This window comes from Quercus lobata, chromosome 6, assembly GCF_001633185.2.
Source record: "Quercus lobata isolate SW786 chromosome 6, ValleyOak3.0 Primary Assembly, whole genome shotgun sequence".
NCBI classification, from domain to species: domain Eukaryota; kingdom Viridiplantae; phylum Streptophyta; class Magnoliopsida; order Fagales; family Fagaceae; genus Quercus; species Quercus lobata.
In genome coordinates, this window is record NC_044909.1 from 5,060,043 (window position 1) to 5,082,828 (window position 22,786).

The 22,786-nt window shown below is 41.2% G+C and overlaps 3 protein-coding genes across 3 annotated transcripts; 2 read left to right on the plus strand and 1 right to left on the minus strand.

The window, feature by feature from the left end:
• Positions 1-17,349: 17,349 nt before the first annotated feature.
• Positions 17,350-18,887, plus strand: LOC115949708. The gene is made up of 5 exons (XM_031066996.1): positions 17,350-17,725; positions 17,960-18,142; positions 18,231-18,401; positions 18,474-18,810; positions 18,863-18,887. Exons 1-5 carry the CDS (start codon positions 17,350-17,352, stop codon positions 18,885-18,887), a joined length of 1,092 nt encoding a protein of 363 aa, XP_030922856.1.
• Position 18,888: 1 nt separating this feature from the next.
• On the plus strand, positions 18,889-19,540 carry LOC115949709. The gene is made up of 2 exons (XM_031066997.1): positions 18,889-18,947; positions 19,028-19,540. The coding sequence occupies exons 1-2, from the start codon at positions 18,900-18,902 to the stop codon at positions 19,538-19,540; spliced, it is 561 nt and encodes a 186-aa protein (XP_030922857.1). The 5' UTR covers positions 18,889-18,899.
• A 1,491-nt stretch (positions 19,541-21,031) lies between these two features.
• On the minus strand, positions 21,032-22,512 carry LOC115949710. The gene is made up of 2 exons (XM_031066998.1): positions 21,408-22,512; positions 21,032-21,300 (listed from the first exon to the last, which is right to left on the minus strand). Exons 1-2 carry the CDS (start codon positions 22,510-22,512, stop codon positions 21,032-21,034), a joined length of 1,374 nt encoding a protein of 457 aa, XP_030922858.1.
• Between the last annotated feature and the right edge of the window lie 274 nt (positions 22,513-22,786).

Here is a 22,786-nt window from a genome sequence, read left to right on the forward strand (position 1 = left end):
GTCCCAAAATCGGAATGTACTCGAAAAATTGAGTGGGACAGGTCCGTTTTGAAAATTTTGATTTTCTGGTCAAAGTCAAAAGTCTGCTTGGTCCAAGCATTTTCTCTCTCTTTTTTTTTTTTTTTTTTAGGTGGTTCGGATCCGGGTCGGTCCGGGTCGAATCGGACCAACGGGTCAGCTGGTGTGAGATGACGTCATGGATGACGTCACTATGCGCTGGCGTTCACACGTATGGCGCGTGTCGTGCGTGTCGCGCGTGAGGGAACTTCCCGGCGCGTGTGAGCGCGTGACCAGCGCGTGAGCTTAAGGAAAAGTTCGCCGGACCTCCTGGCGGCCTGGCGGCGCGTGCTTGGGCTTTTGGGCCTGAAATTTTTGGGCTTTGTTGATCTAAAGCCGTAAAAGACCATGGTTCAGTCAGATTTCCAAAATTATGGACAGATTTGCACAGATTTGAAGGATTAGGCCGCGGGTCGTCGTGAGTTTGTGGCGGCGCATGGAGGCGGATGCGGCCGTTTCTGGGCTTGAAATTTTTGGGTTTTGTAGATCATGGGCCGATGAATCTAGTGGTGGCACCTGTTTTGTGAAGATTTTCTCAGATTTGTGCAGATTCGAACGAAAAACTTCGCGAAACGTTTGGGAGTTTGTGGCCGCTCGTGGCGGTGCATGGTGGCTCCGTTGCTGAAGATCTTCCTGGGTTTTGTTCATCAAAGTCCTTAGAAGATTTCTGTGGGTTGATTTTTTGTGAAACCTTGTCAGAAATTGTAGAAATTTGGAGTGGAAGACCGCAGACATTGTTGAATTGGTTGCCACTTTGGTCTACATTGGTGCTTGCCGTTCTGACAACGCTTGACAATCCAGGCAGGGAGTGGTTGCAGAGTAACTACTGAGTGTCTCTGCTGATCTCAAGGAGTTGGTGGCAGTTGGCTCCATAAAGGAAGAAGCTTCTGTGGATCCCTATATAAAGCCACTCAGGCATGCACTAACTTGTGCAAACATAACCTCTAAAAAGAATACGTAATATTCTGTATGGTGAAACCATGCACGCCCTTCTTTTCTTTTCTTTTTTTTTCTTTTTTTTTAAATTTATTTATTCATTTTCTATTATTTGATAATAATAATAATAATTTTTTTTTTTCTTTTTTGTACACAGCTATCATGACGCTCTTTTTTAAAGATTCGAAGATTGGCGAAGAATCAGCTTTGTTTATTTATAGAAAAAAAGATGGCAAGGATGCGAAGGCTACGACTTTGATTGTTCGTCCACCCATAATTGGGAGATTTTCAGAAAAATGGGGTCAGTTTTGTGAAATGATCTTTGGATTTTCACAAATTTGGAAGAGAAGGCCGTGGGTGACAATTTGTCTATGATGACTTTTCCGTTCTTTTTTGCAGGCGGCTCTGACAAGGCGGCGCCTGTATTTTGACTTGTGAGTCTTGAGGTAGTTGATGAGTTACCGTATGCTGTATGTTATCTTGCATTTCAACATTCGGTGCAGATTTCTTTGATTTTCAGTGCATTCGGGTTGCAAAGGCTGACTTTAAACATTTTGGTGGCAGCATTTTTCCTCTTTTTTTTTTTTTTTTTTTTGTCTGTTACCTCAGAAATTCTCTATATAAAGCCACCCGGGTATTCATTAAATTGTACAAGCAGCTTGCAGTGGGTAGTATCTTTAAGGGTAAGAAATTATGTAGAAATATATATATAATATATATATATATATTTTTTTTTTTTTGCTTTGTTTTGTACTAACAATTTTTTTTTTTTTTTTTGACAGGCTAGTGACTGAAATTGAAGCAAACATTTTTTTTTTTTTAGACGTGCCATGAGATTTTCTTCTGATAAGTTCTTTGTTGTTGCTTGTTTTTGTTATGTAGCATGCTTTCCTTGGCAATTGAGCTGCACCAATACTTATCTTTTCAACATAGCCATTTCAAGAGTCTTTGCAACATAGCCGTATCAAGAGTTTTTACCATGAAGCCATGCTAGTATCTGTCCTTGTATTGAAGCTGTGCCAACATTCAACTTTGTCATGGAGCAACGTCAACATTTCATTCGTGCCTGCACTTGTATTGAAGTCATACCATCATTTGCACTGAAGTCGTGTCAACATTCATCCATGCCATGAAGCTACGTCAACATTTTATTTGCGCCGAGGCCATGAAGTCATGTCAACACTCCATTTTCGCTGAAGCCGTGCCAACGTTCATTTTTGCCATGAAACCACGACAACACTTCATTTGTGCCAAAGCCATAAAGCCACGTCAACACTCCATTTGCGCCGAGGCCATGAAGTCATGTCAACACTCCATTTGCGCCGAGGCCATGAAGTCATGTCAACACTCCATTTTTGCTAAAGCCATGAAGCCACGTCAACACTTTATTTTTGCCGAAGTCGTGCCAATATTCATGAAGCCATGTCAACACTCCACATTGCCATTGAAGTTATGTCAACACTTTATTCGCCGAAACTGTGCCAACATTCATATAAAGCAATTTTCAGAGACAACATCACTCGGACATCAAGGGCGTATAGCACTGTAGCTAGACCTCAAGATTTCAGAGATGCCAACAAGATGTTGAAAATGCAAGGAGATGCCAAAACTTTGAAGCTTCAAGAAGAATGCCGCCAAGACTTTGACATTGCATGGACATGCCCTTGGAGGAGAGAAAATGCAATACCAACTTCAGATGCCGGAGGAAGGTGACATTGTCCAACTTTTGGAGACATGATATGAAGCTGCACCACTCAGAAGGGAGATGATGCCATACCGACTTTGGATATATAATCTACCATCATTTCGGAAGAAATTGACGTCATTCAGATTTCAGAGACATGATGTGAAACAACACCACTCAGAAGGGAGATGATGTGGTTCTAATTTCAGAGTTATGAAGTGGCACAACCTAGAAAAGAGACGATGCAGCCTAGAGATGGAAGGTACAAGGAGATGCCCCCAGAAGATAAATGATACAAAGTATTCTTCAGAGATGTAGGAGGATGGCCACAGAAAATGAGCAATGCCTTACCAACCGAAAGGACCTTAAAAGCGCCTTGATGACTCTTGGAAAACTCCTCAAGTTTGACTGGCGATCCTTCTTCTTTTCATGTGACTGAACTTAGTGACAAGTACTAAGCTGCCTACGTACCCCGGAGAGGGATCAAGTCATCACGTAGTTCAACAGATTTTTTTTTTCGAGACTGAACTTACAAGTACTAAGCTGCCTACGTACCCCGGAGAGGGATCAAGTCATCACGTAGTTCAACAGATTTTTTTTTTTTTTTATGATCTTTTTTTTTTTATTATAATTTTTTTTTATGTGTTTTTGCAAAAAGGGGGGCGCAGTGTGTAATAGTGGGTATCACCACTGATCGAACCCGAGATGGCCTCAAGGGTGACACGGGCGTCCAACCGCTACGCCACACTCGCAATTGTTGTCATGAAGTGAGATTAATTTCTCTTTATTGGTATGCTTTGAAGGGTAATGGGAAGACATCATGTACTCTTGCAGCGCTACAGTGGGTAGTTTAAGCTCTTACCGAGGAGCAATCCTTGATTTTCAAGCATAGAAGCGTTTGAGGAACTTCCCATTGATGGGGCCGATCCTTACACCATCATTATCAATCAACTTGTAAGCTCCATTGGTGTAGACTTCTTGCACAACATAAGGTCCATCCCATTTTGAAGTGAACTTATTGCCTGTACGATGAGTTGTGATGATAGGTCTTCGAACGGCGAGGACTAAGTCACCAACTTGGAATGATCGTGGCTTGACTCTTTTATTGAATGCACTTGAAAGACGAGCTTGGTAGCATTCAAGGCGTTGTTGGGCCTCGAGCCTTTTTTCATCAAGCGCCTCTAATTCTTGCAACCTGAGCTTGGCATTTTCTTCTCCAGTCAATCCTTCTTGAATGGCAATCCGTAATGATGGGATTTGGCGTTCTAACGGAAGGACGGCTTCAACTCCGTAGACAAGAGAATAGGGCGTTGCTTGAGTAGGCGTTCGAAATGTTGTTCGATATGCCCATAATGCTTCTCCGATTCTTTCATGCCAGTCTCGCTTTGTCTTGGATACCACTTTTTTCAACAAACTGCCAAGTGTTTTGTTAAACGCTTCAGCTAGTCCATTTGCCGGGGCATTGTACATGGAGGAGTTGTATTGTTTAAATTCAAACTTCTCGCATAGCTCTGTCATCAGCCTATTGTAGAATGGTTTGCCATTATCAGTTATGATATACCGAGGGACACCATACCGATAGATCAAATGAGTTCGAATGAAATTGACCACCGTTTCTTTCTTCACTTCCCTAAGGGGTACAGCCTCCGCCCATTTTGAGAAGTAGTCAGTTGCGGCCAAGATGTACAAGTGGCCACCGGATGACTTTGGTAATGGCCCTATTGCATCAAGACCCCATGCATCAAAAGGCCAAGAAGCTACAGTTGGGTGTAGAGGTTCTGGCGGCTGATGGATGAAGTTCGCGTGATATTGACAAGCTTCGCACTTCTTAGCGCACTCCATAGAATCTTGTACCATTGTAGGCCAATAGTAACCCATTCGTTTGATCCTATAGTGTAACTTAGGACCTGACTGATGTGCGCCGCATATGCCAGAATGAGCCTCCTCTAAGGCTTGTTTAGCCTCCTCCTCTCCTAAGCAACGGAGAAACAATCCATCAAATGAACGGCGGAAGAGAGTGTCTTTATAGTAAATGAATCGAGCAGCCCTCCGCCGAATTTCAGTCCTGTGGCGTTTATCATCCGGGAGTCTTCCATGTTGAAGGTATTCAATGATCACTTGTCGCCAATCTTCTTTTTCGACAAGGCATACAGAAATGATGTTGGCTTGCTCTTCCTCTTCTTCTTCAACTACGAGAGGTACCACCCACCTTTGGGAAATAGCGACTTTGGTTGTCTCTTCTTGGGATAATGCTAAGGCAGTAGCCAAATTAGCTAAAGCATCGGCCTGTCTATTCTCCTTCCTTGGTATATGCTCCAATGTGGTGGCCTCAAAATTTGCTAGCAATTTCTTCGCATATTTGCAAAAGGGGATGAGGTCTTCTTTCTTAACGTCATATTACTCCAAGATTTGGTTGATAATTAATTTGGAATCTCCAAAGATCTCAAGCTGCGCTATGCCCATCTCAATGGCCATTTGTAGACCAATAATCAATGCTTGATATTCAGCTACATTGTTAGAGCAAAGTTCGCTTAATGAGAACGAGTACAGAAGTATTTGCCTTTGTGGAGAAACAAACACAACACCTGCCCCCGCTCCTTCTCGACGTGCAGCCCCATCGAAAAACATAATCCATGGTGGCATTTCTTCAATGTAAAACACATCTTCATCCGGGAAATCATCAGAGAACTCCCAATCAGATGGAACTGGGTGATCAGCTAAGAAATCTGCCAATGCTTGTCCTTTGACAGCTTTTTGTGGAATGTATGCAAGGTCATATTGTTGTAGCAAGACTGCCCATCGAGCTATACGACCCGAAACCACTGGCCTGGAGAGGACATATTTGATCGGATCCGCCTTTGCTATCAAACGGACTGTATATGCTTGCATGTAGTGCTCCAGTTTGTCTATGGCAAAGAAAAGAGCGAGGCACATCTTTTCGATAGGAGAGTAATTTAATTCAGCCCCATTGAGAGTTCGACTTAGATAATAAAGGGCTCTTTCTTTCCCCTCTTTATTTTCCTGCGCCATAAGAGCACCTAGAGACCTTTCTTGGGCCGCAATATACAGCACCAAAGGCTTTCCTGGGATAGGAGCACCTAAAACTGGAGGATTAAGCAAGTACCTTTTGATGAGCGCAAAAGCATTGTTACAAGCCTCATCCCATTCAAAGTGCACATCCTTTTTCATCAATCTATTGAAAGGTTGACATCTACCGGCCAAATTCAAGATAAATCGTCGTATGTAGGCCAGTTTTCCCTGCAAGCCTCTAAGTTCTCGTAGATTCTTGGGCTCTGGCATTTTCTGGATAGCTTCAATTTTGGACTGGTCAATTTCAATACCGCGGTGCCTCACAATGAAACCAAGAAATTTTCCAGATGTTACGCCAAAAGCGCATTTGCGGGGGTTCATTTTAAGCTGATACTTTCTCAGTCGGGTGAACACGGATCGTAGATCTGCCAGATGGTCTTCCCTCCTTTTTGTTTTAACCACCAAATCATCGACATAACACTCCACGTATTTATGAAGTACATTATCAAAGATCTTCTGCATGGCCCGTTGATAAGTAGCACCAGCATTCTTTAGCCCAAAGGGCATCACTTTGTAACAGTAAATTCCTTTAGGGGTACGGAAAGCTGTAAGCTGCTCATCCTTAGGATTCATTCGAATTTGGTTGTAACCCAAAGATCCATCCATGAAAGATAAAGCTTCATGACCAGTAGTGGCATCAACCATGACCTCAGTGATGGGTAATGGAAAATCATCCTTGGGACATGCATTGTTTAAATCTCGAAAGTCAACGCACACTCGGATTTGTCCATTCTTCTTTTTGACAGGGACGATGTTAGCGATCCATTCCGGGTACTGTACTTCACGAATGAAGCCTGCTTCAATGAGCTTATTGACCTCGGTTTCTATTTGAGGGATAAGCTCTGGCCGAAAGCGTCTTTGAGCTTGTTTGACTGGGCGCACGCCCTTCTTTACTGCCAAATGGTGTAGAGCAATACTCAGATTGAGCCCAGGCATTTCCTTGTAAGTCCAAGCGAACACATCTTTGTACTCTACTAGGAGCTTGAGGTATCCTTCCTCTTCTTCAGGGGTAAGAAGCGCACTGATGAAAGTTGGCCGGGGTTCTTCAACAGTTCCTAAATTGATCTCTTTAAGTTCATCAACTGTAGCTTGTCCTCCATCTTCCAAGGCTGGAGGAGCTTCATCGACCTCTTCATTGGTTGCTTCAGCATCTGACAGTGTACTCTCTTCTATTGTAATATGAAACGAGGATGACACCTCTTCAATTTCCTCATCATGGACGGGTGACTGACTTGTATGTACAATCGTTCGTCTTTTGACTTTGAGCGATCCTTGAGTGTTGATCTCCAAGGTAAAGTTACGTTTCATGCGTGAAGGAATGCTACTGCGAATCTCATCATTGGCTTTCTTCTCCCCTTGAACGTCAAAGTTTATTGAACTTTGAGAATGACTATCAATAGGCCTTTTCGTTGCCCCCAGTCGATCAAAGACTGATTTACAAGCAAGGGTGTCCCGATTTGGTGTTAAACAAGTTGTATTTAACCTATCGAACACTGTGATTCGTGATGACGAGGCCTCGATGCGATCAAACACTGAGACATGGGGTGAAGAATGGTCTTTTCTTTGATTTGAACTTTCGCCGACCTCCACCGTTATGTATTGGGAACTTGAAGGATCGTTTCTTTTCTTGATCCATATCTGAGCTGGTTGTTCAGGAGTATAACCTAATCCGGTCTTTGGGATATGAATTTCATGCCCTTCAAGCCGCATTTTCCTTTGTGTTTTGCTAAGGCCATGCATCTTTTCTCCGGTGGCTTCTGGAATTAGCTTCCCTAAGTCTTCTCGTTTTGAGAAATCGTAGCCTGCTTTGGCTAACAGCCTATATCCCTTTGGGTCGAACCATTCTTTTGTCCGCCCACTTGGTAGAATACCATGCTCTATCGGAGTTTGCAAAGACCTCACGAATCCATTTAACGGCTTCGAGGGCAAAGGATTTGTGGATGAAGTTAAAGGCATGACATGATCTTCTTTCAATATGGCTACATCCTCCATCGTGAGCTTTGCAGGTCTTCCCATGTCTTTTGTAGGTTGAAGGCATTCCGCGAATGGTGATTATCCATTCTTGCGGTGTGATAATGGTATATACCGGAGGAAGGGTTCTGGGCCTTTCTTTGGGGAAGAAATGTCCTTTTTGGCGATGAATTTAACATGCTCTTTTTCATCCTATTTACTTTTCATAGACGGGATCTCAACTGGAAGAACCTCGCTAGAAATGTCTTCTTTTGCATAAAATTTTGCATCAGCAAAATGAGCTTCGGTTTCTGCAAAAGGCTTTAAATCGGCATCGACCTTTTTTATTCCATTTTGAAAGAACTTGAAGCATTGATGCAAGGTTGATGGCACTATTCCATTTTCATGGATCCAAGGACGTCCTAACAACATGTTGTAGGTCGTCTTAGCGTCAATGACGTGGAACAAGACGTTACTTTTCAATTCTCCAATGGATAATTCTAGGTGGATCAGGCCGATTGCACGTTGTCCTCCTTGATTAAAACCTTGGATGACCAAACGACTGTGTGATAATTCTTCCATAGTAAAACCTAGTCGTTTCATGGTCATTTTTGGAAGTATGTTAACGGCTGAACCTCCATCAACAAGGATACGCTCGATCCTTTGTTCACGAGCATAACCAGAGACATAGAGTGGGCGATTGTGGGGCTTAGAGCCTAACAATAGATCCTCATCAGTGAAAGTCAAGTCTGGAGAGCATGCGTAACATCCCTGTGTTTGTTGAAGCGTATTGGTATGAGGGGCGTATATCTCTGGCTCCTCAAGAGCTCGGGTGAGCACTTCTTTTGGTGATGTGGGGGATTGCAAGGGTTCAACTTCATCGACCTGAGATTGGAATTTCTCCAAAGATGACAAGGTCTCTTTTGGATCATCATGGTCAACGTCCTCCTTTTCGTCCTGGATTTCGCAACGAGAAATTGTGTGGACGGCCTCGGCTGAGTCATTTTGAAAGAATTTCCTGGGGAAGAATTCTTCCAATGTGATGAGCTTTCGAGATTTTTGGATTTGTGCTGAATCTTCATACACTTTTGTTCCTAGTCTCCCTTGCCTCTTATCACTCATTCTTTTTGACCAAGGCTGAATCTGGTTTTGTGCTCTTCTGGACTCTCGGGTGATCAAATGAAGAGGGAATGCTCGTTTCTTCTTCCATCTCTTGCGAGTAACTATCGTCCAGCCTTCTTCCTCATCCATCGTTGACCTTTTATCATCATCTGAATTATAATCAGGTGCTTTTTGTGAGAGCTGAATTTGAACCGGTTCTAGAGAACCAAAATGGATGAGCGTGGTATTTGCCCCTTGCTTAGTATTTGGAGACAGGGAACTAGGTAACCCACAAGAAAATGTGACCGGGTTTGACTGAGCGACATCATTAAAATCCAAGTCGATTTTCCTTTCCTTGGCTAGCTTCATGATGAGTTCTTTAAGAACAAAGCATTTTTGGATTGGATGACTTATGATGCGATGATACTTACAATAGTTCGGGTCATCAACTTTTCTCATCTCTTCCGGTCGTTTGCATTCTGGCAATTCAATTAATTTCAACTTGAGCAGTTGTTCTAGCATTTCAGGCATATCGGCGTCTAGGAAAGGATAGACCTTTTGTTCCCATTCCTTAAGTGATGAGCGACGCGTTTCACGCTGTTGACCTCCTTCGGGCCTCTTTTCATTGGCCTTCACATTTTTTGTTGAAATTTTGACTGGGGCAGGATTGACATTCATTGAATCTTTGATATTACTTTTCACATTCCTGTCATTTTTCCTTATTTCCCGTCTTTCTTTCCTTTCCTCAAGTACGGGAGGTTTCGTATTTCCATGGCTGGAAATACTTAATTCCATGTCGTGTGCCCGAGTTGCCAACTCTTCAAATGTTCGGGGCTTTACTCCTTGAAGGATGTAAAGAAGTCCCCAATGCATGCCTTGGATGCACATCTCTATGGCAGATATTTCAGTAAGTCTATCCTTGCAGTCTAGACTCAAAGAACGCCACCGATTGATATAATCAACGACGGGTTCATCCTTCCACTGTTTAGTATTGGTAAGCTCCATCATGCTTACCGTGCGTCGTGTGCTGTAGAATCGGTTGAGAAACTCCCTTTCAAGTTATTCCCAGCTATCGATTGACTCGGGCTCTAAGTCTGTATACCAATCAAAGGCATTCCCCTTTAGGGAACGGACAAACTGCTTTACAAAGAGACCTCCTTGAGTCCCTACGTTCTCGCAAGTTTCTACAAAGTGAGCAATGTGTTGCTTAGGGTTTCCTTTGCCATCAAATTGCAAGAACTTGGGAGGTTGATACCCATTTGGCATTCTCATGTTATCAATGCGCTTTGTATAGGGTTTGGAATATATGAGAGAACTTGTGGAAGAACCTCCATATTATGCTCGAATGGTGTTTGTAATCATATCCTGTAGTTGTTGGACAGATATTGAGGCCATTGAGGTGGAATGTCCGTGTTGAGAAGTGCCTTCACCTCCTTTTCCTTTATCACCCTTGACGTTTTCTCCTTTGAAGGTAAAGCCAGGTGGCTGCTCAGGGCCAAGGCTTGATTCACCCGAATCTTGTACCTCCAGCTTGTTCATTAGGGTTGCAATTTTGACGTCCTTTTCTTCAAGTGCCTTTGTGAGAAGGATGACTCTTTGTTCCATTTCAGCCATCTTTTCTTCCATGGTAGAGGTGTTAGTCATCATTACTGGCATGACCTCTATAGATGATGGAGAAAATGATGAAACAGGATGAGTTAGTGGTACTTCACTCCTTAAGTTTCTCATCACGGGCCAAGAGTTGATAGAAAAGGTCTTTGTTGGGGACGATTCATTACTGATTTCCAAATCTTCCGAGGTAGATGAATCTTTGGTGGTAGCTTTCCTATTTACAAGAAAGTCCAGAGAAATGTCAGCAGGAGATTGATTTTCTTGGGTTGGTTGAGGTTGGAGTCGATCAAGAGCTTTAGATCGACTGCGAGTGATTGGGCCGACATACTCATCAGCACTGGAATCATCAACCACTGATTTTCGGACATTCTTGCTAGAGGCCATTGAAGTAGGTAGCAAGATGGTGATGTTGATTTCTTTCTTTGAAGGAGAATGAGATGAGAGGCAGAGATGTCCCACTGGGCGTGCCAGAATTTGTAAGCGACTAAATTTCTAGTTTGAAATAAATCAAACAAGTAAAATAGTTTCACAAATGCGAATTTATGTTGATGATTGTGTGGTACAATTCTCTGGGATTACAAAAGAGTGATCCTCTGATTCGATCTCCTTGCAAAACTTATTGATTAGATTTATGGTAATGTGGATTTGACTTGAACACAAAATATCCTTCAATTTGGTTGATGGATGGATCGAAGATTACTGAAACGGAATTACAATGAATCTCTGGCTATGAGCTTGTTTAGAAATCCTTTGTTCTTCGCGTTCTTCGTGTTCTTCGTGCGTTCTTCGTCTTCGAAGGTTTGTGGTGGAAGTTCTTCGGAGCTTTAGAGGCTTGAATCCGTTGAGCTTCAATGATTTGTGAGTTGTTGATGTTTTCGGACACTTTTGGCTTGATTCCCGTGAACTTTAGGATCTAGGCAGATGATCTGGATGATTCTGCTTCGAATGTTCTTCGATTTTTGGGGTTGAAGTTCTTGAAGTTCTTGAAGGCTTTGAGGCTTGATCTTCACAGAGCTTTTTCACTTCTGAATTCTGGTCCTCTAAATGTCTCAGGAAGGCTTCTATTTATAGGAGTTTTGGGGTGGGTGAGCGACACGTGGCGGAGCTTGATTGGTGACACATGTCACAGCTTGATTGGTCCGCTTAAGTCATCGCTTACACGTGCGAGGTTGCTTGAGTCATCGCTTACACGTGCGAGGCTGCTTGAGTCATCACTTACACGTGCGAGGTTGCTTGAGTCATCGCTTACACGTGCGCTGATGCGTGATTAGCTCTTGCATGACACTTGGCAAATTTCTGTTGGCTTCTGAATAGTGATAGCAAAACCTAGCAGCAATATATGGTGTTCTGTAATTGGCTGTATTTTGTGGACTTGGTAATGTGACGTGTCAGCTTGTGATAGGTCGGGAATTTTCCCTCTCTACACTGACAATTCTTGTAAATCCTCTTCAGCATACCTATCAGATAGGCCTTCCAACACTAAGATGCAATCAATAGCCTCCACTGTGGACTTGATCAGTTGGTCAAGTTTAATGATCGCTAGCTTGTGTTTCTGAAGCCATGATTCTGTGACAATGGTTGGTACCCCCTTCAAGATCCCCACCCATTTGGCACTTTTGTCTGAAGCGTGAAGATGAGCAAGGAGCCAAAAATCTCCATAGTCAAGAGCAAAAGCTGCAAGTGTCAACACTGCCTTTGCATCCCATGAATATTTTGTGAGTTTTTCAAGTATTTTCTTCCCTGTATTACTTTCCTCACCAGGAGGCTTGCATGCCATCTGACAATATGTATATGTCATAATTGTTATTATGAAGAATGCTAATATAAATATATATATATATATTCAAAACTGTTACACAAATTTATACAAAATTTGAAATTGTGACTTCAAGTTACGGAGTATAATTTTAGTTATTGTTTCGCATGTGTAATTCATCTTAGTCCTTAATCATGCCAGCCACAAATAAAACAAAAACAAAAAACAAAAATGATTACCTTAAATGGTTCTGGAATTTTTTTTTTTCCTTATTTTAAATTTGGTTATTTCATATGAAGGGGAAGAGATTTGATAAACTACAATTAATGGAATATAAAGTGTAACTCTAAGAGTGAAATGTAGAATTTTCACTCTTAGTATTTAATGAATGTACAAGATATTTAATTTTAATATTTATTATTTTGTTTGTTGGAGTGTTATTCTTTGAAATTATTAATTACCTCGCAGTAAAGATGCTTGAGTGTACACAATGATATACCCAAACTGGCTGTTGGGGGTTCTTCCTCCATGTTCTCCAGTTTATTACCCTACGGTAAGTCATAATTAGTAATTGTTAAAAAAAAAAAAAAAAAAAAAAAAAAACCTTCAGAAGATATGGAAAACACTAATGTAGTAATGCTACTTCTAGTTTTATAATGTAATGCTTACAAAATGGTGTGATAATAAATGTAATTGTTGGATTTCAATAACATAAAAACAAGTACTAACTGTTTCTTGCTTGAGTTGAAATTAAAAATATCATCATCTGCTCGACTCAATGCCATTTGATAAGGCCATAGAGACGAGCTTGACAGAGAATGTTATTGATAATTTGATAAAGGAAGAGTTACCACCATAAATATATCTCAATCTTCACTTCCAAAGGAAAAAAGTTTAATAGAAAACGATGATAAAAATGGTTTTCTAATAAAAGAATATATACCATAACAACATGCTGAACAACATCACTGGCACGGTTGAGAATCTTTTTGACAACAGTGAAAACAGGGCGAACATCAAACTTTATGTCTGCATGAGCATGGGTTTCAAAAATTTGAGTCATGATCAGTTCCTTGGGCATGTTTAACACGCTCAGATCACTACTCTTGGCCATGGTATAAAAAAGGGAGAAGGGTTTTTAGAAACTCGAATAGGTTTAGGGCAGAAGAGATAATGTTGGTGTGTGGTGTTGTGCAATAATCTCTCCTATTTATAGCCATCAGAACTGGATTAAGGTAACGAGCAAAGACTTGGATAGGGAACACAAGTAGGTTCCATCTAGGTGAGGTCCCCCTAGCTAGGTAGCACTCATGCATCAATGCACATGCGTGTTAATGGATCAGATTGTCAACTTCGTATGATTTTAAAATATGACTTTCCTTGTTTGTCTGATTCAACGGCTAATAAAAACCATAGCATTCAAGAATTAGTACAATAACCACAAAATAAAAGGGTTAGCCAAATACTTAAGAAGTATAATATAGTAGTCGTGAGCTACACATTTAATTATCTTCTAGGTACACTTTTTTACCCACAAAATAATCCTCCGTAAAACCCATAGGATTCAAGAATAGCTAACCCCAAGCATTGCATTGGTTTTTACGTTGATTTGGGAATGAATTTCTGTATGGGTCTATATACTATCAGTTCGATCCTTTCTGATAACTTAAGATTGTGTTTTTCTTTTTTGAAAGGCTGATAGCTTAAGTTGTGTTGTATGTTTTAAGGCAGTGTTAATTGCACGCAGTGTATATAGAATCATAGATACACTCTATCAAAATACACTAAAAAAATTGTTTTCAATGTATTTTTGCAATGTGTGTAAAATATACAATGTGCACTGGCTTTTCTCCTACGTTCTAATATGTTATCAGAAAGTTGTTTGTTTGTTTGGTTCCATGTTTAAGCCAAATTGTGTACTTGTTACGTCAATAAAATCGAGTGTAAACTTTGTAGTGAAATTTTATGTAATAATTCGAAGTAGGTTAAACATTCAACCTGGTCATCATCTCATCTGTGATACTTTTTTGTTCAATTCTTTTGCTTATATATCATTGATCCGGTTGCATTTATAATATTGAAAACTTTTGTCCTCTGCAAGGCTACTCTTCTTTTTCATTCATTCATTCATTTTTTCCCCCTCCTTCTAAAAGGTTATCCATAGTTTTGTTTAGCAAAAACACAAGAGATCTTTTAACACTGTTCAAAATGTTTAACTCTCTTCCGTAGCATTCAATTTTTGTAGTATAGTTATTACTATGGATAAGTACGATAATATTAAATCCATTTAACCTTTTCTTCTTTTTATTTTTTAAATTGAAAGCTCCACATCCACAGACATTGTTGATGACATATTAAAAATTAAAACTAAGTTAGAATTCTAATTAGTTTAACTCGTAAAATCTTTTCTTATTGAAAATGAATTCGGAAATTCAATTCCCGCCTTAAAAAAAAATCAATTTATAAAAATATGTAAAAGATTCTCATGGTCTTTAAGTCTTTCTGTGTAGGATCTGTAAAAAATAAATAAATAAATAAATTGAATTAGTAGTTCAGTACTATATTATAAAGGCAAGTACCGATAACATTACACACATGCAACCTGTTTTTTTTTTAATTATTTATTTTTGGAGAAATCAGAAATTCCTGAGTCATCGCTGATGATGTCATGATTACTACGTCATGCTTCCTAAATGCAATATCCACCTAATTCAAGCTTTGATATAACATCACATTGATTATGGTTACAGCATTTTGATCATTTTCAACTGCGCAAATGCATAGCTAGCATTTGATTTCTTAAATATACGCGGTGTCATGCATTCTCACGTACCTTACTCCTTCTCATGTTATTAAAAATAAAAAATAGCCAAGCATGACTTAGCAAGTGGGAGAAATATATCCCATTATTTAGCACGTGATTAGTTAATCATAATTAGCTCGATATTTGGGAAATAATTTAATATATTGCATATGGGTATATATATATAATAAAAATTAATATTTTCCTTCAAATTAAGCAAGCATTTATCCCATGTGCGCTAAAATATTTGGTATTCTCAAAAAAAAAAAAAAAATAGTAGGTTAATCCTACATTGAAAAATGAGTATGAGTTAAAAGGGGATGAGTATGAGTTAAAAGGGGTTTAAAGTCTGTGCTATGTATCCAAGAGTTATATCCTTTTAGATATACACCACTGTCAGTTTCTTTAAAACTTTATTCCCTCTCTCATGTGTATGTTAAAATACTTAGTATTTTAAAAATAAATAAATAAATAAATAAATAAAGAAGAAGAAGAAGAAGAAGGACCAAGCACTGAACTGAGATCTGCATTGATCTTAATATGGTAAATGGCTAATTAACATATAAGGGGTTATTGTCTCACATGCCATAGAGCACCGCCAAAATACTAATAGTCAACTGCTTTACATTTTAATAGATTTTATATTAATTTGTTAAATTACATTTTTAAACTTTGTAATTAGTGTGGGTTTAACTTAGCTCAATTGCTAAAGTCTTTTGTCCTCAAATAAGAGATTTAGCGTTAGAATTTGACCTACACCAAAAATCATTTTATATTTTAGTCTATTGATAAAAAAAACAATTATCATATAATTGCATAAATTAAAATTATATCTCATCAATCCAAAACTAAAAATAAATAAATAACTTCATGGTGTTTTTTTCAAGGAAAGTATGTGGTGGATAAAAATAAGTCATACTTTTTCATGGGTAATTTTTAAGTACTCCTAGAGTATGGTAACGTGGTGCTCTTTCACTTCATAAGGTTTTTTTTTTTTTTTTTTTTTAAAGAAATGAGAATATCTAGAGCTCTTCAAATATCTATTCGAATATCTAATTATTTCCTTTGGTGTATGCAGTCCTCCCGTCTTACACACACATGATTATTATAGGGTAAAATCCTTTAGGGATGACCTCATAATACTGGCAGGAAGTTTTGAACCCAAGTTTTGAATAGAAAATGTTGGCTACAAAACCAACAATAGGAAGATGTCATGTGCCATTGTCAATGCAATGCACAAAGTCACGTGTAGTGCACATGACATATACACATGTCATTTTTGAATTGTCAGTTGTAGCCTAATTTTGTCCATATCAAATCCTGGATATTATATTATTTCCAAAATTTACGACAATATATTTATTTTTTATTTAAAAATGAAAGTTTTGCTACAAACTTGATTATAACTGATGATTCTCCCTTTATCAGTGGGTTGATAGGACTCGAACGTTGATCTTTAGGCTATTTCCTGTAATACAAAGGACACAGAATCAGAGGGGACCGGTGGGGGACCGGCCAAAAATCCTCCGATGATCAAGTTAGTTACTTTGAACTCTCTGTAACGAAGAAATGTTCTCTCAAAAGTAAAAGTGTCTGACCCCCCTTACCTTTCATCGAAGAAGCCTTATATAGTGTGTGTGTGTGGAACGGTTTATCTGTTTAGGAACCGTTCCCAATGTCGAGGAGTCCGGCGAATTAGGAGTAACTTCCATAACCGCTGTGGAAGTTACCTAGGTCGGACGCTGATGAACTCGTCCATCCATAGTCAGGATGGACGACACCTCAAGGATGATCTCGTCCATCTTCAGTGGAAGATAACGAGATCATCTTGGAAGGCTTGACGTTCATAACTGATAAATAGATCTCACGAGGTATTGCTCGTCCATGTATGGACGAGGTTCGCCAGTACGCTTGTAATTTTCATCGCCTATTGTAGCTTCTTTTGTTGGACGAGACATATGGACGAGTTATGGACTTGGGGGATTTATTTATGACACCATCAGTTGCCCCCTCGTCCGTGTGAGTCGTCCAAATGGTTGAACGTCTTTGGACTGGTAATTGGTTATTAATTATTCGCACCACGTGTCATTTTTTTATTGGTGGCTAATTTCGTCGATTTATATTTCCGAGGTAGATGCCACGTGTCGCTTTCGTATTGGCTGGGTCGTTTCGATTACCTAGGTCAGCATCCTATAAATAGTGGAATGCCTCCCTTAACCCTTTTCATTCCAGAGATTTTCTTCCTTGACATCCGTCGTCTAGAGCCTCGTCTAGGAGTTTCTCTGCGTCTAGAGTCTTCTTCCGTCTAGAGCCAGGTACTCTTCTTCTCCTCGTCTTTAGGTTTTAAGTTTCTTGTTAGAGATGTCCGCTGCCTCCTCGTCTACTGATAGCCTTAATAAGGCCATAGACGAGTACTGTGAGGATACTAGTGAGAGGTCTAACTCTAGCAGTGCTAGTGATGAGAGTGGAGGAAGCACGGACGAGAACTACTCTTCTGGGGCCCCTGGGCTCCCTATTGAGGTCGTCCAAGAACAGCTTAGGAGAGCTTCTGGCTCTCAAGCTGGTTCTCCGTCCAATCCTACGGACGAGGTAGAAACCGTCTTCAGCTGCGCTGTAGGCGTCCATTCTAAGACGGACGAACAGAGGTTAAATAGCCTTAAATCCTGGTATCAAATCCCAGACGAGTTTAACCCTAGGCTGCCCGTCCGTGGAGAGTGGTGTTGTGAGCCCCGTTTTGGTATAGGCGTCTATGAATCTTACTTTTTAGGTGGCCTTAGGTTTCCTTTAAATGCCTTCGATAGAGAGTTATTAGTTAAGTTAGGTTTAGGTGTTTGTCAATTCAATCCTAACGCATGGAGACTCATTATCTCCATGCAAATTTTGTGGAGGGAAGTTTTTGGTGGGGACCGTCCTCTTACAGTGGACGAGTTCCTTTATTGTTATAAACCTTCTGCCATAAGTCAATCTAAAGGTTTTTATCAGTTTACTGCTAGAGGGAATGATTGTAGGTTGATCAAGTCCCTAGCTTCGTCTGATAGGAAATGGAAGACGGAGTTCATTTTCGTTTCAGGCTTCTGGGCAGGGAACCCTGTGGACGTTGGCAGGGATCCCTTTCCCCCTTACACTGGGGAACTAGGGAACCTTCGTCCAGAAGGTACGTCCCTTCCCCTTGTTTATTTTTATTCTTACTTCTATTTGATATATTTGCAATTTCTAACCTTTGTTTGTTCATTGTGTTGTAGCTGCCAAACGTCCGTCCCTGAGTAAATTCCGTCGTGACCGCGTCCATAGAGCTCGTCTACATACAGACAGGAGCTTTCGTTCTCTTGTCACGCTAAGACGTTTAGCCAAGTGGGGTTTAGGTCCTGAGCCTTCAGACGAAGCTATCGCCCACGAAGTTACTGTGCGAAAAAGTAAGTTCTTAGCTAAACCTCCTTTTCTTCTTCTTTTTTGTGTACCTTCCTAACTCGTTCATCTCGTCTTAGGAATGTCAACAATGAAAGAGAATAGAGGGAAGGAGATTGCAGGAGAGGGGAAACGTCCTGAGGGTCAAGCCCAAGATCGTCCTGAGGGTCAGACTCGTCCAACGGCTGGGGACAAAAGGAAGTTCTTGCCAAAAAATATTGACTTGGAAGGGCTCCCCAGTCGTAGGGACAAAAGGGTCAAGTCAGGCTCGTCCAAGGTGGTCAAGTCCAAACCTCCCCAGTCCCAGCCTGCCGTCCAGATAGTTGATGTGGACTCGTCCACTCCAGTGGAGTCCACGCCGTCCAAGACTCCACCCAGAACTCCTTTGGCCAAGTCTACCACGCCTGGCTCGTCCCAGCATTCCACGAACATTATTGAGAACGAAGACCTGGCTTGGAAACGTTTCCAGATGGCTGTCAAGGACGAAGATATAAACGTGCTACAACATGGGTTTAAAGGAATTTGAACATTCAGGCGTCCATGACCTCTTCAAGGTATGTCAGTATCTCTCATCCTTATTTGGGTAGCCACTTTTCCTCATTTAATCACTCTATGTTGCTTTGTCTATTCATAGGCCATGTCCAAGTTTATAGCAGCGTCTAGACAGGCAACAGAGCTGGACAAGACGAGAGTCTTGTTGGAGACGAGGATTCAGCAGGTGAATGCTGAGTGTAAAAAATGGGCTGGGGTTGCTGAAAAAGCTAAGGACGAGGTCAAGGAACGTAACAAGCTGATTGAGGAGCTAAGGACGGATGCAGTGGAGAAGGATACGCGCATTGATCATTTGCAGAAGATGAATGATGAATTGAATGCTCGTCTCTCCAAGGCAAAAGAGGACGCTGTGGCTGAGTTCAAGTCGTCCAAAGAATATACAGACACTTTGGATCGCAATTATGCAGCTGGTTTTGAAGATTTCAGAATGGACGCTATTGAGAACTTCCCTGAAGTTGATTTTAATGCAATCAAGCTTAACCTTGCTGCTGCCACAAGCTCTCTTCTCCAGACTGGCTCTGATGACGTCAACGTGGAAGACGATGCTAGTACCCAGCCTCAGGACGCACCAGTTGTGAATGCTCCCCCTTCTTAGGACGAGACTTTTAACCTTAGTGGTTTTTCTCTTTTTTTTTATTTGGTCCTTTGTTTTTGGACCTTCCTTTATGTAACAAGAATACATTATACTCGTCCATGGTTTTAGGACGGGTTTTTAAGTAGTTTCTGCTTTCCAAACTAATCAGGGTTTTTTGGACGTAGGAAGTCTACCCTTTGAATGAATTTTTATTATCTTTGCATGGACGAGTGATTTCATTTTCATGGACGAATGTTGCCAAGCTATTTTAACTCCAACTTTAGCTCGTCCATATCGAGATTACATATTTTTCATGTAGTCTAACTCGTCTTAGTAGGTAGTATTTTTAATTAGCTTGATTCGTCTTAGGACTTGCAAACTAATTTTACTTACCATCTTACTTATTTTGCCAACTTTTTCTCTCGTCCAGATTTTGGATTGTTTCAGTTGGCTCCGTCTCGTCCATGAGTTGGACGAGTGTGGATGTGGTTTTTTCCTTAGAAAATTTAGACGTTACATCTCTGCGTCCAGAGATTTTGTTCGTCTTGGATCTTTCAACCCTCTTGAGGATTGACTTGGACGATAATATCATGGAGAAATTTCACACAACATTTAGCACATAACATAAATATTGTTTACAGACAAGGCATATGCACACTGATGCCTTTTTATTTAATAAATACATACTTCATGACTTCGTCCATAACCATAACACAACTATAATAAGTAATAAGATCATAGTTTCAAACTCCACACATAAGCAACACCAAATATAATAGTATCAAACACAAACAGCATCATACGTAGTAGTAGGGTAATTAGACTTATAAGACCCAGTCTCGTCCATAGGTTCACTCTTACTGGTAGTACCTCCTCAGGTGCTCCACATTCCAAGGATGTTCCAGCTTTCTCCCGTCCAGGGCCTCCAGGTAGTAGGATCCTTGCCTTTTACAGTTGATAACTTTATAGGGTCCTTCCCAGTTTGGGCCCAATTTCCCATGTGCCGGGTTCTTGGTCGACAAAGAGACCTTTCTCAGGACGAGATCTCCAATGTTGAAACGCCTAGGCTTCACCACCGCGTCATACTGCTTAGCCATGAGATTCTTATACTTTGCTGCCCGGTGTTCTGCATTTGTCCTTACCTCGTCTATTAAATCGAGGTTCAGACGAAGTAGATCTTCATTATCCTTGTCTTGATACATCATCACCCTATGATTAGCCATATGTACTTCTGCAGGTATGACTGCATCACTTCCATAGGCTAGTTTGAAAGGAGTCTCTCCTGTAGGTGTCCTCACTGTGGTCCTATACGCCCATAAAACTCCTGGTAATTCATCTGGCCACACTCCCTTTGCCCCCTCAAGCCGAGTCTTGATGATTTTCAACAAGGATCGGTTTGCAACTTCAGCCTGGCCGTTGGCTTGGGGGTGTGCAGGCGAGGAGTAATGGTTCTGAATTCCAAAATGTGAGCAGAAGTCCTTGAAGAGTGCATTGTCGAATTGTCGTCCGTTATCAGACACCAATACCTTCGGCACTCCAAATCTGCATACGATGTTCTTCCACACGAAGTTTTTCACATTCTGTTGTGTGATATTTGCCAACGGTTCTGCCTCCACCCATTTGGTGAAGTAATCGATGCCCACCACTAGAAACTTCATCTGCCTTACTCCCAAAGGGAAGGGACCCAAAATGTCCAGTCCCCATTGTGCGAAGGGCCACGGTGCCACCATTGGGGTGAGGTATTCCGATGGTTGCCTGGGGACGTTGCTGAATCGCTGGCACTGGTCGCAGACCTTAACGTATGCTTTAGCATCAGCTTGCATGTTCGGCCAGTAGTACCCTGCACGGACGACCTTGTGGACAAGTGATCTTGCTCCCGAATGATTGCCACATGCCCCTTCATGAACTTCTCTCAGCACGTAGTTTGCTTCGTCCGGAGCTAAACATCTAAGGTAAGGTTGAGAGAAACCTCTCTTGTATAGAACTCCATTCATAAGGACGTATCTAGCTGACCTCACCCTCACCTTTCTGGCCTCGTCCTTTTCTTCTGGTAGTCGTCCGTCTTTCAAATAGGATATAATGGGAGTCATCCAATTTTCTTTGTTATCAACCTGCTGTACTTCCTGGGCATCTATACTTGGCACATATTGAACTTCGTCTGACTTCTCTAATGATTCGTCTGCTGAGGCCTCCTTCGCTATAGTATCAGCTTCCACGTTCTCCTCCCTTGGGATTTGAACGAAGTCAGCTTTTTCAAACCTTTTCACAAGGCGCATCACCCTACCAAGATACTTCTTCATTCGTTCTTCCTTCGCCTCATACGTCCCATTCACTTGCCCCATGATCAGTTGGGAATCCCCCATGACACATATGGACTTTGCTTCCACGGACTTTGCCAATTCTAGCCCTTTGAGGAGGGCTTCATATTCGACTTCATTGTTTGTCGCTTGGTACTGTAGACGGACTTTATGTTTCAGTTTATCTCCCTCTGGGGACTGCAGGACCACACCAATTCCTCCTGCATGCCGTGTGGACGAACCATCCACATGAACGATCCATCTCTTACTGTCCTCTGTCTCGTTATGACTTGGGGTAAACTCCGCAATAAAATCTGCTAGGGCTTGAGCTTTAATGGCATGCCTTGGTAGATACCTGATATCGAACTCACTTAGCTCCACAGCCCACTGGATTAATCGTCCTGCAGCTTCCGGCCTATTCATTGCCTTTTTGAGAGGATGATCTGTCATAACATTAATGACATGTGCTTGGAAATAATGCCTCAGCTTCCGTGATGCTGTGATTAGTGCGAAGGCCAACTTCTCCATTTGCGGATACCGTCCTTCCGCTCCTTTCAATGCCTTGCTTGTATAGTACACAGGTCTTTGCACTTTATCTTCCTCTCTTATCAATGCCGAGCTCACGGCGTGCGGGGTTACTGCTAGGTACAAATATAGTTCCTCTCCTTCCACTGATGGACTCAGCAGCGGTGCCATGGTAAGGTATACTTTCAAATCTTCAAAAGCTCTCTGACACTCGTCGGTCCATTCGAATGCTTTTTTGAGAACCTTAAAAAATGGCAAACATTTATCAGTAGCTTTAGAGACAAACCTGTTAAGCGCAGCGACTCGTCCAGTGAGGGATTGGATTTCCTTGGTATTTTGCGGTGGCTTCATGTCCAATATTGCTTGAATTTTATCTGGATTCGCTTCAATTCCCCTGTGGGATACCATAAAGCCAAGGAATTTCCCTGATGATACTCCAAAGGCA

What these genes read in the sequence shown, in the direction of transcription:
- LOC115949708 (XM_031066996.1), top strand. Translation starts at nt 17,350, where the DNA reads ATGTCCGCTGCCTCCTCGTCTACTGATAGCCTTAATAAGGCCATAGAC. An exon ending in GTGTTGTGAGCCCCGTTTTG is followed by an intron (nt 17,726 to 17,959) that starts GTATAGGCGTCT and finishes GTCAATCTAAAG; the next exon opens with GTTTTTATCAGTTTACTGCT. An exon ending in CGAAGTTACTGTGCGAAAAA is followed by an intron (nt 18,402 to 18,473) that starts GTAAGTTCTTAG and finishes ATCTCGTCTTAG; the next exon opens with GAATGTCAACAATGAAAGAG.
- LOC115949709 (XM_031066997.1), top strand. Translation starts at nt 18,900, where the DNA reads ATGGGTTTAAAGGAATTTGAACATTCAGGCGTCCATGACCTCTTCAAG. An exon ending in GCGTCCATGACCTCTTCAAG is followed by an intron (nt 18,948 to 19,027) that starts GTATGTCAGTAT and finishes GTCTATTCATAG; the next exon opens with GCCATGTCCAAGTTTATAGC.
- LOC115949710 (XM_031066998.1), bottom strand. Translation starts at nt 22,512, where the DNA reads ATGGCACCGCTGCTGAGTCCATCAGTGGAAGGAGAGGAACTATATTTG. An exon ending in AGTTCATGAAGGGGCATGTG is followed by an intron (nt 21,301 to 21,407) that starts GCAATCATTCGG and finishes GTCTGCGACCAG; the next exon opens with TGCCAGCGATTCAGCAACGT.